This window comes from Engystomops pustulosus, chromosome 6, assembly GCF_040894005.1.
Source record: "Engystomops pustulosus chromosome 6, aEngPut4.maternal, whole genome shotgun sequence".
NCBI lineage: Eukaryota > Metazoa > Chordata > Amphibia > Anura > Leptodactylidae > Engystomops > Engystomops pustulosus.
In genome coordinates this window covers 57,576,377-57,588,900 of record NC_092416.1, presented here as the reverse complement: position 1 = coordinate 57,588,900, position 12,524 = coordinate 57,576,377, and the positions used below count along the sequence as shown (strand labels likewise).

The 12,524-nt window shown below is 44.5% G+C and overlaps 1 protein-coding gene across 4 annotated transcripts in view; it reads right to left on the bottom strand.

Annotated features, from left to right (window-relative positions):
- The window catches only part of AJAP1 (adherens junctions associated protein 1), a 194,457-nt gene that overhangs the window by 15,417 nt on the left and 166,516 nt on the right, over window positions 1-12,524 (bottom strand). Inside the window, exon 5 of one of the 4 annotated variants that reach the window (XM_072156208.1) lies at window positions 3,242-3,442. The exons of the other annotated variants lie outside the window; for them this stretch is intronic. Within the exon in view, the coding sequence (XP_072012309.1) occupies window positions 3,430-3,442 (13 nt within the window). The 3' untranslated portion in view covers window positions 3,242-3,429. The remainder of the gene's footprint in view (window positions 1-3,241; window positions 3,443-12,524) is intronic. 4 annotated transcript variants of the gene reach the window in all.

Below are 12,524 nucleotides of genomic sequence, written 5' to 3'. Positions count from 1 at the left end.
AATCATGATAAACCAGGGTCTGGACCTACTCATAGGCATTGTGACTGTGGTAATCTTCTTATATTTGTTAGCCATGGCTTCCCTAGTTCTGAAAACAACTTTTCAAATGTTGCTAATGAATCTAAAGGGCTCTGATGGGTGTTTCCAGAGCTCCCCAGAGCAGGTCCCCCCTCCCCCTATACTTCCTGCTGCTGCAAGATTACACAGACAGAAGGAGGAGGGAAGAGAACAGGGAATGGTGAGGCATGTTCTGCTCATTGTAACAGTCTGTGAATCTGCAGCACTGAGAGGCCAAGCTGAATAGATGTAAAGAGATGTAAACAAAGAAGCATGGAGGGTCTGCAGAGAGCACAAAAGTAGTAGGACTGCTAAATCACTTGAACATTCAGGGATTATATACAAGTCCGTAAAGGCACATGGACAACTTGTGTAAAAGAGTGACCAACCCCTTTAAAGACTTTTGGAATAACATCTAAATTGATTATATCCACATCCTGGATATATTCTTCTTCTACAGTATTCATACCTCATTGTGTAATCACCATTTCTGATATTGTATTCTGTATGTTGTGACACACTGTGCAGTAGCAGGTTTCAGTCTTATCCCCTGTACTTCCTGTAATTGCAGCAGTAGTGAGCGCAGAGTGGTAAGGAGGAAATACATTAACAGAGCCCCTCAGTGCTGCAGATTCACAGGCTGTTACAATGAGCAGATCATGCCTCGCCTTCCCCTGTTACCTTCTCTCATGTCTCTATCTGTGTAATCTTGCAGCAGCAGAAAGGGCATGGGGTTGGGCCACCTGCTCTGGGGAGCTCTTGAAACACCCATCACAGGTCTTGGACCTGTGATGGACTGGAGTTCATAGCCTTTTAACAAACATTTGCAGTGAATAAAATATTTTTTTTATATATGTTATGAGAGAAAAATGTTTCTTTCCCTTTGAATCAGTTTTTTTTCCTCCTCTCTTCCTAAACTTCCATTACTTCAGATACTTCAAACTTCACTACAGATCAGTGGCACTTATTTGGGCTTATTTGGTATGTATTGGACTACACACATAGTCGTATCAAGGTTTGCTCTAAATGGCCAAGGCGTCAATTGCTCCCTGCGCTGCCATGGCTTGAAGCTTTATTGGAATCCAGTGGATGTCAGGGGCCATAAGCCATTCCATGGATTCCATGACATGTAAATGTGTCCCTATCTATAATGTCCTATATAACCCTTGTGACTACCTCAGGATTTTGTCAGGGTGCAAGGTAAGTTATAACACACAATTATACTGTAATGCAAATGCTTAGAAAAGGCAGAAATGAATTTTTGCACTGCAGCCTGTCTTAAGTGAAATATGAGGTCCCTTTGATAATTTTGTTTCTGTCCTACACAGATTTGGGAAATTCCTAAAATTGGCGTTTTTTTTTCAAGGGCATAAATTCAATTTAAAAAATAGATAGGATAACCTTAGCAATATTTTTTGTGTCTGAGATGGATATTTGGAGGTCAAAGAGGGGTATGTCTGCTTAGGACACATTTCAGAGGACTGCCGTAGAAGGTTTCACTCTGATGGACATCAACTGTCCATTCACTCAGTGGTCAGACATGTCTTGTTATCAATGTTGAAAAAGTAGCAGCTTCATCCAAAACTAAAAGCTCACCCCAAGTATGTCTGATACCTGGAACTGCCTCAATTGATAAGGGTCTCTCCTCAAGCCAACCCTTGTGGGGAACCAATTTTGTCAATGTTGTAAAAATACATTTAAAAAATCTATTTTCCTTATGAATCTTTAAACATGTCTTAACCATTAAAATGTAGTATTTATTTACAAAAAGACACTAGTCTTACCTAATACCCTATGCCATTTCATCACATACAGCCAAAATAATAATATAAATATTCATTTCTGCATGGTTTCAAAGCAAAATGGTGAGTTGAATTATTGAATAAAACATAGTTTATAGAACTCATTTTGAGAGGCCAAGAGATCCAATAAAGCATAGGTTTAAGGCAACATAAAGCAATGAACTATATTCAACAAATGCTATACAGTAATGAAAAATAACTGTGATTTACAAATACAATGCTTACAATGATACACAAATGAGCCCTATAAAAGAAAAGCCATATTAAAAATGAAATACCTAACACCAAGCCTTTAGTGGTCAAAATATATCATAATGTTATTACATACGAAATGGTTTGAAAATTCTTGCCAAATTTTACAGCAAAAATGCAATAATTCCAATTTTAAACTTTTGTAGGCTCTATTCAACGGAAAATAATGGCCGGTTTCCTTCTTCTAATATACACTGCCAAATGTGAGATTCTCATTCCATATATTACAAAGTTCTGATAAATCATTCAAAGAGAAAACAAAGGACAACAAACAAATTTCCCCAAACAAGTAAAAGAAATATTCAAAAAACAATATTCAAAATATTGAAAAATGTGGATTTAACCAAATGTTAAATAATAAAAATCAAAACTTAAAAACTTACAAACAGTTAAGCAATATCATATATTGTATATCACCATATTTGGTTCACTGTAATATCTAGATAATTTCTTAGTTACTTCCAAGAATTATAAATGTATCAGACCCATTCAGACTTGGCCGAACCCAAATCCAAACCCTCACCCCTGCTAGTTACACCTGCTATCGCTGCTGGTATTGAGGTTCGGGTCCACCTAATCACAATATCTGTTGAAGTCATGACAAATGATCAGAGAATGTAAGTCGGCCATGGAGGATGATCTGAGTTTATGTTCCTTCACCCAAAAGTGTTAGTATATGCATCAGTTATCCATAAAACTTTAAAATTGTTTATTCTGCTTCTAGGTTACTATATTCTATCTAATTTCTACACATTATTGAATATTTTGGTGAAAAAAATACAAATCTTATCAAATGATACCTTGTATGACTAACAAGAACAAGGGAAATTACATTTGAAGCTTCAGCAAGAGAGGAACGCAACATTAAAGAGATGTTACACCAAGATAATTACACAAGTTGTTATCTCACGAATATCTCAGGGTTAAAATTTAAGGTTTTATAACATATGATGATGGCTAAGAAGTGCAAGGATATTACTTTAGTCTCTTTAGGGCTATTCCAGGAATAAGCATAATTCATATACAAATGGATACTCAAAATATAAGCTAGTTGTTATTTAAAATGTTGCTCCCCTTAGCAGAAAATGCTGGTGACATAGACTGTAATAAAGAATTAAAATGCTACTGGCCCTTTTTATCGGTCTATTAATTTCCTCCGCGCGGTCCATTGTGGAGAAGACACAGGACAGAAGATAGCCATTGGTCACATGTCCACATCACATGTCCTGCACCTGTCTGGGTGATCACCACTATGTTGTAGTCGGTTGGTTGCAGTGCATCCAGTATGGCCGGTTGTGGTGATGTGCAGGGATGGCAGTTACACATCATTACTATGGAAACAGAGCAAGAAAGTCTGTTATATCATCACCAGGAGCAGAGCATAAGAGGGAGGAGGAGTTACTGAGAACTAAAGGATCATGGAACTTGTAGTTTCCAGTGGTGGCCATCTTAGTGATAACTCCACTTACTTTAGAGAGGCCATACATTTTGTAAATCATAAAATCAAACTTTTTAAGCTCCGTTTTGTGACTAATAACATTGAGTATTGTTGTATTCATTTATTTATATCATCATGGGTTTTTGGGTCAGACGTTCATATTCCCGGAATACCCCTTTAAGGAATGTTTAAAGTGTGTCAATGGATTGTCATTAGAGATGAGCGAGCACTAAAATGCTTGGGTACTCGTTATTCGAGACGAACTTTTCCCGATGCTCGAGTGCTCGTCTCGAATAACGAGCCCCATTGAAGTCAATGGGAGACTCGAGCATTTTTCAAGGGGACCAAGGCTCTGCACAGGGAAGCTTGGCCAAACACCTGGGAACCTCAGAAAAGGATGGAAACACCACGGAAATGGACAGGAAACAGCAGGGGCAGCATGCATGGATGCCTCTGAGGCTGCTTAATCGCACCATTATGCCAAAATTATGGGCAACAGCATGGCCATGACAGAGTGACAGAATGAAGCTAGATAGCATCTAAAACATCCAATAATTGACCCTGACACTATAGGGGACGGCATGCAGAGGCAGCGGCAGCAGGCTAGAGAGTGTCATGGCGACATACCCTAAATGGACTCAGGCTTCAAACCAATGGGTGGCAGAGAGGAACCAAAGGAGGTGAGCAAGAAGCGCTCAAATAATATCGGTACATGATAAAAGTTTGCCAGTATATTTTGTGGATTACACAGCAGGGTGGCGACAAAGTAAACATGGAAGCCATGAAAACAACCCAAAATTCTGCCTGACACAGCTCGTTTGATAAGGGGACCATGTATGGAGGCAGTGAACTAGTAGTAGATTAAAGGTGCTGCAGTTAAAACTATGTTAGTTGGATCTTGGCATGGAGCTGGCGCTCCGCTGCCAGGCGAGCTTTCGCCAATCCAAGCCCCTGTCTCTAGGCTACTCCCCAAACAGCACTTCTAAGAACCTTTTGTATAAGATCAAGTGTAGTAGCGTTCTTATAAGTTTGGGATATGGCGGGTGAGGGGAATGTAAACAGATGCGCAAGAAGCGCTGAAATAATATCGGTAAATGATAAAAGTTTGCCAGTATATTTTGGGGATTACACAGCAGGGTGGCGACAAAGTTAACAAGTTTGATGTGGAAGCCATGAAAACAACCCAAAATTCTGCCTGACACAGCTCGTTTGATAAGGGGACCATGTATGGAGGCAGTGAACTAGTAGTAGATTAAAGGTGCTGCAGTTAAAACTATGTTAGTTGGATCTTGGCATGGAGCTGGCGCTCCGCTGCCAGGGAGCTTTCGCCAATCCAAGCCCCTGTCTCTAGGCTACTCCCCAAACAGCACTTCTAAGAACCTTTTGTATAAGATCAAGTGTAGTAGCGTTCTTATAAGTTTGGGATATGGCGGGTGAGGGGAATGTAAACAGATGCACAAGAAGCGCTGAAATAATATCGGTTAATCATAAAAGTTTGCCAGTATATTTTGTGGATAACACAGCAGGGTGGCGACAAAGTTAACAACTTTGATGTGGAATGCCCTGTAATAGCTCTTGGGTGGTGTGCCTTTTATCGCCTAGGCTCAGCAGTTTGAGCACCGCCTGCTGTCGCTTAGCGACGGCACTGCTGCTGTGCCTAGAGCTACCGACTGATGGCGCCATGCCCACGGATGGTAATTCGGAGGAGGAGGAGGTGGAGGAGGGGTGGGAGGAGGAGGAGGTATAGTAGGCCTTTGAGACCTGGACCGAGGTAGGCCCCGCAATCCTCGGCGTCGGCAGTATATGACCAGCCCCAGGGTCAGACTCGGTCCCAGCCTCCACCAAGTTAAGTGTAGTAGCGTTCTTATAAGTTGGGGATATGGCGGGTGAGGGGAATGTAAACAGATGCGCAAGAAGCGCTGAAATAATATCGGTTAATCATAAAAGTTTGCCAGTATATTTTGTGGATAACACAGCAGGGTGGCGACAAAGTTAACAACTTTGATGTGGAATCCATGAAAACAACCCAAATTTCTGCCTGACACACCTCGTTTGATAAGGGGACGATGTATGGAGGCAGCTATATGGACGACTTTTGGAGGTAGCAATGGAGACAACGTGTGGAGGCTGCTATGGAGACAATTTAATTTGGATAGTGCCTGTATGTGGCAGTCCAAAAAAGTTTTCAAACCAGAGGAGCAGGTAGGTGGCCCTCCAGAAAAATGAAATAGATTGAGTGCCTGTATGTGGCAGTCCAAAAAAGTCTTCAAACCAGAGGAGCAGGTAGGTGGCCCTCCAGAAAAATGAAATAGATTGAGTGCCTGTATGTGGCAGTCCAAAAAAGTTTTCAAACCAGAGGAGCAGGTAGGTGGCCCTCCAGAAAAATGAAATAGATTGAGTGCCTGTATGTGGCAGTCCAAAAAAGTTTTCAAACCAGAGGAGCAGGTAGGTGGCCCTCCAGAAAAATGAAATAGATTGAGTGCCTGTATGTGGCAGTCCAAAAAAGCTTTCAAACCAGAGGAGCAGGTAGGTGGCCCTCCAGAAAAATGAAATAGATTGAGTGCCTGTATGTGGCAGTCCAAAAAAGTTTTCAAACCAGAGGAGCAGGTAGGTGGCCCTCCAGAAAAATTGAATAGATTGAGTGCCTGTATGTGGCACTCCCAAAAATTGTTTAAAACAGAGGACCGGGTAGGTGGCCCTCCAGAAAAATTAAATACATAAAGTACTATAGCTAGAGCCAGTGGGCCCTGTCAAAAAATAGCCAGTTTCCTCTGCTTTAGTGTACAAAGAGGAGGAGAAGGAGGAAAATGAGGAGGAGGAGGAGTGCATAAATTATTCAGGTTGAGCTTCCTTCACCTGGTGGAGATTGGAAATTATGAGAAATCCAGGCTTTATTCATCTTAATAAGCGTCAGCCTGTCAGCGCTGTCAGTCGACAGGCGTGTACGCTTATCGGTGATGATGCCACCAGCTGCACTGAAAACCCGCTCGGACAAGACGCTAACGGCAGGGCAGGCAAGAACCTCCAAGGCGTACAGCGCCAGTTCGTGCCACATGTCCAGCTTTGAAACCCAGTAGTTGTAGGGAGCTGTGTGATCATTTAGGACGATGGTATGGTCAGCTACGTACTCCCTCACCATCTTTCTGTAAAGATCAGCCCTACTCTGCCGAGACTGGGGACAGGTGACAGTGTCTTGCTGGGGTGACATAAAGCTGGCAAAAGCCTTGTAAAGCGTACCCTTGCCAGTGCTGGACAAGCTGCCTGCTCGCCTACTCTCCCTCGCTACTTGTCCCGCAGAACTACGCACTCTGCCGCTAGCGCTGTCAGAAGGGAAATACTGTTTCAGCTTGTGCACCAGGGCCTGCTGGTATTCATGCATTCTCACACTCCTTTCCTCTCCAGGGATGAGAGTGGAAAGATTTTGCTTGTACCGTGGGTCCAGGAGAGTGAATACCCAGTAATCGGAGCTGGAATAAATTCTTTGAACGCGAGGGTCACGGGATAGGCAGCCTAGCATGAAATCTGCCATATGCGCCAGAGTCCCAACGCGCAAGAATTCGCTCCCCTCACTGGCCTGACTGCCCATTTCCTCCTCCTCCAACTCCTCCAACTCCTCTTCTTCTGCCCATACACGCTGAACAGTGAAGGTCTGAGCAATGCTCCCCTCTTGTGTCTCGCCAACATTCTCCTCCTCTTCCTCCTCATCCTCCTCCACCTCCTCCGATATGCGCTGAGAAACAGACCTGAGGGTGCTTTGGCTGTCAACAAGGGAATCTTCTTCCCCCGTCTCTTGTGACGAGCGCAAAGCTTCCGACTTCATGCTGATCAGAGAGGTTTTCAACAGGCCAAGCAGCGGGATGGTGAGGCTGATGATGGCGGCATCGCCACTGACCATCTGTGTTGACTCCTCAAAGTTACTCAGCACCTGACAGATATCAGACATCCACGTCTACTCCTCATTGTAGACGTGAGGAAGCTGACTGACCTGACTACCAGTTCTGGTGGAAGTTGACATCTGGCAGTCTACAATCGCTCTGCGCTGCTGGTAAACTCTGGATAACATGGTTAATGTTGAATTCCACCTCGTGGGCACGTCGCACAACAGTCGGTGAGCGGGCAGTTGGAGGCGGCGCTGCCCTGAGAGTGGCAGCATCTGTGCTGGACTTCCTGAAATGCGCACAGATGCGGCGCACCTTCGTGAGCAAATCTGACAGATTGGGGTATGTCTTGAGGAAACGCTGAACTATCAGATTTAACACATGGGCCAGGCATGGCACATGTGTCAGTCTGCCGAGTTGCAGAGCCGCCACCAGGTTACGGCCGTTGTCACACACAACCATGCCTGGCTTCAGGTTCAGCGGTGCCAGCCACAGATCAGTCTGCGCCGTGATGCCCTGTAATAGTTCTTGGGCGGTGTGCCTTTTATCGCCTAGGCTCAGCAGTTTGAGCACCGCCTGCTGTCGCTTAGCGACGGCACTGCTGCTGTGCCTAGAGCTAGCGACTGATGGCGCCATGCCCACGGATGGTAGTTCGGAGGAGGAGGTGGAGGAGGGGTGGGAGGAGGAGGAGGCATAGTAGGCCTTTGAGACCTGGACCGAGGTAGGCCCCGCAATCCTCGGCGTCGGCAGTATATGACCAGCCCCAGGGTCAGACTCGGTCCCAGCCTCCACCAAGTTAACCCAATGTGCCGTCAGCGATATATAGTGGCCCTGCCCGGCAGCACTCGTCCACGTGTCCGTGGTCAGGTGGACCTTGTCAGAAACGGCGTTGGTCAGGGCACGGATGATGTTGTCTGACACGTGCTGGTGCAGGGCTGGGACGGCACATCGGGAAAAGTAGTGGCGGCTGGGGACCGAATACCGAGGGGCGGCCGCCGCCATGAGGTTGCGAAAGGCCTCGGTCTCTACTAGCCTATAGGGCAGCATCTCCAGGCTAAGCAATCTGGAGATGTGTACATTAAGGGCTTGGGCGTGCGGGTGGGTTGCACTATATTTTCTTTTCCTCTCCAGCGTCTGGGGTATGGAGAGCTGAACGCTGGTGGATGCCGTGGAGGATCGTGGAGGCGACGATGGGGTTTTTGTGCCAGGGTCCTGGGCAGGGGGTCAGCTGACACAGGGGAAGGAGCAGTGGTGTGCACGGCCAGAGGTGAACGGGCTTGGTGATACTGATTCGGGTGTTTAGCATTCATATGCCTGCGCATACTGGTGGTAGTTAAGCTAGTAGTGGTGGAACCCCTGCTGATCCTGGTTTGGCAAAGGTTGCACACCACAGTCCGTCGGTCATCCGGTGTTTCCTTAAAGAACCTCCAGACTTCTGAAAATCTAGCCCTCGCCGCGGGAGCCCTCGCCACGGGAGCTTCACTACGTGACACATTTGGCGCTGATGCACCTGCTCTGGCCCTGCCTCTCCGTCTGGCCCCACCACTGCCTCTTCCAACCTGTTCTGCTATAGGACTCTCCTCCGTCTCAGAAGCACTGTGTTCACCCGGCCTCTCAACCCAGCTTGGGTCTGTCACCTCATCATCCTCCGATCCCTCAGTCTGCTCCCCCCTCGGACTTCCTGCCCTGACAACAACTTCACCACTGTCTGACAACCGTGTCTCCTCATCGTTGGACACCTCTTTACACACTTCTTCCACTACGTCAAGAAGGTCATCATCACCCACAGACTGCGACTGGTGGAAAACCTGGGCATCGGAAAATTGCTCAGCAGCAACCGGACAAGTGGTTTGTGACTGTGGGAAGGGTCCAGAAAACAGTTCCTCAGAGTATGCCGGTTCAAATGCCAAATTTTCCTGGGAGGGGGCAGACTGGGGGGGAGGAGGCTGAGGTGCAGGAGCTGGAGGAGTGCCGATTTCGGTGACATGGGTGGACTGCGTGGAAGACTGACTGGTGGACAAATTGCTCGAAGCATTGTCGGCAATCCACGACATCACCTGTTCGCACTGTTCTGGCCTCAACAGTGCTCTACCACGAGTCCCAGTAACTTCAGACATGATGAACCTAGGGAGTGTAGCTCTACGGCGTTCCCCTGCTCCCTCATCAGCAGGTGGTGTCTCACCCCGCCCAGGACCACGGCCTCTGACCCCTGCAGTAGATGGACGCCCACGTCCCCGCCCTCGTCCTCGTCCTCTACCCCTAGCCCTCGGGCTAAACATTTTGAAAATGAAAGTTATATAACTTTAATTTTTTTTTTAACTTTTTTTTGTGTTTTTTTGTGTTTTTTAGTTTTTTTTTGTGTTTTTTAGTTTTTAAAACCAAACAATGCTATCCTATTGCTATGGCTATTTTCTAGCCAAGTATGAAAGCACACTGATGAGATGACGCTGAGTTATGAAAAAATAAACGTAAAATAAAAAGGAAATGGCAGACTGTGCCTAATTGAAATCCAACCCCTAATAAATTTTCCCACTTCGGTCTTTGCGATAGATATGTGCGTCACTAAGCGCTAAACACAGCGGTCGCAAGTCTCACTCCAAATTCCTCACAATTGGCTAGTATATGCACTGCAGCAAGGACAGCCACCAGCAGATCAACCAGAAATAAAATATATATAACGCTATTGTAGGCGTAAGTAAGCCGTTTGGATTCTCCTTTGGCTATTTTCTAGCCAAGTATGAAAGCACACTGATGAGATGACGCTGAGTTATGAAAAAATAAACGTAAAATAAAAAGGAAATGGCAGACTGTGCCTAATTGAAATCCAACCCCTAATAAATTTTCCCACTTCGGTCTTTGCGATGGATATGTGCGTCACTAAGCGCTAAACACAGCGGTCGCAAGTCTCACTCCAAATTCCTCACAATTGGCTAGTATATGCACTGCAGCAAGGACAGCCACCAGCAGATCAACCAGAAATAAAATATATATAACGCTATTGTAGGCGTAAGTAAGCCGTTTGGATTCTCCTTTGGCTATTTTCTAGCCAAGTATGAAAGCACACTGATGAGATGACGCTGAGTTATGAAAAAATAAACGTAAAATAAAAAGGAAATGACAGACTGTGCCTAATTGAAATCCAACCCCTAATAAATTTTCCCACTTTGGTGTTTGAGGTGGATATGTGTGTCACTAAGAGCTAAACACAACGGTAGCAAGTCCCCCTGCAAATTCCTCACAATATGGTACTAGCTGCACTACTAGTGCCAGCAAGCCCAGCCACAAGCAAACAAAAAAAAAAAAGTATAACGTTATTGTAGCCCTAAGAAGGGCTGTTGGGTTCATGTTGAATCACTCCTGCCTAACAGTAATCTACTAGCACCCTAACGCTGTCCCTGACCAGCAGCAGCTCTCTCCCTAGCGGCATCCAGACACAGAATGATCCGAGCAGCGCGGGCAGCGGCTAGTCTATCCCAGGGTCACCTGATCTGGCCAGCCAACCACTGCTATCGACGTGTAAGGGTACCACGTCATGCTGGGTGGAGTGCAGAGTCTCCTGGCTTGTGATTGGCTCTGTTTCTGGCCACCAAAAAGCAAAACGGCGGGAGCTGCCATTTTCTCGAGCGGGCGAAGTATTCGTCCGAGCAACGAGCAGTTTCGAGTACGCTAATGCTCGAATGAGCATCAAGCTCGGACGAGTATGTTCGCTCATCTCTAATTGTCATAAATTTATGTGCTATATTGAGTGTATTTTGCCTGAATTGAACAATGGGTTATTTAAAAAACCCACAAGAGACTGTCTCCAGAGGCCTGTACTTCTAAGCCTTCATCCCTATTACTCTTCCATACTTATCTTGGTGTAACATTTCTAATATGTTCTTCTCTCAGTTCATTTGTTGACTTGCCTGATGAAAGTGCTTACACATATAGGGAAGATTTATTATGTGCCTGTGCATGGTACACAGAGCCTATGGCTTACTGATATATGCAGTCACTGGCACGCGGCCAGTAAATTGTATGCCAGGTGCGCAGGCATGGCCCCTTCCACATCACTCAATACCCACTTGTATAGTATAATGTTTATACTTTGTAATTCGAAACTAGTCTTAAGTTGCCTCAAATTTTGTGGTTCATGTTTAATACTAAATTTGTTGCATCTTTAGACACTCTTGTTTAACTTCATGCCAATTGTTTTGTGGCAATATTTTACAATAAAATAGCGTGTCTGAACGACATCAGAACACTAAATAGATCTTAAAAACGATGTTCTTTGTCTTGCATATCATATTACTGGTTCCATTTTAGCATCTAGAGAAATTTTAATATTAATGTGAAAGTTGCCATGTACTGCTGACTTTTGTTTTATGTTCTACACATTTTTTTGCATATTCTCCGATGATCCAGCATATTCTCTATTCTGTTTTTATTTAGTGAACAAATGTCAAATTAGTGAAGGATTAAAGGAAAACGACTATACTTTTCTACATTTATTATTCACAAGTACTAGTAAAATCATGCATAATTTGAACTTGAAGTAGACTGTCCTTCGATATAAACATGAAGAGAAATATATTCAGATTTTTCAGATAAGGTTTGAGAATATGAGTGTGAAAAAACTATCTACAAGAAGGAAAGAAAAATAAAATCTAATGCATCATCTAAGGTTTGAGAATATGAGTGTGAAAAAACTATCTACAAGAAGGAAAGAAAAATAAAATCTAATGCATCATCTAAGGCAGGGGTCCCCAAACTTTTTACATAGGGGGCCGTTCACTGTCCCTCTGAGACCGTTGGAGAGCTGGACTAAAGTTTAAAAATAAATAGTGGTACATGTGACCGCATCCGTAATACACTTGGCCCCCACTCAATTAATTATTTAATATACTGCACCCCCTTGTGAACTATTCTTATATACTGGCCCAATTAATTAATTATTAATTAATGGGTCAATTAATTATTAAATATACTGGGACCCCTCTCCATTAATTATTGAATAATGTTCCCCCTCATTAATTATTAGACTGACCCTCATAATTCATTATTTCTTATGCCCCCTACCATTGATTAATTACTATGCTTCCCCCCTTTTATGCTGCC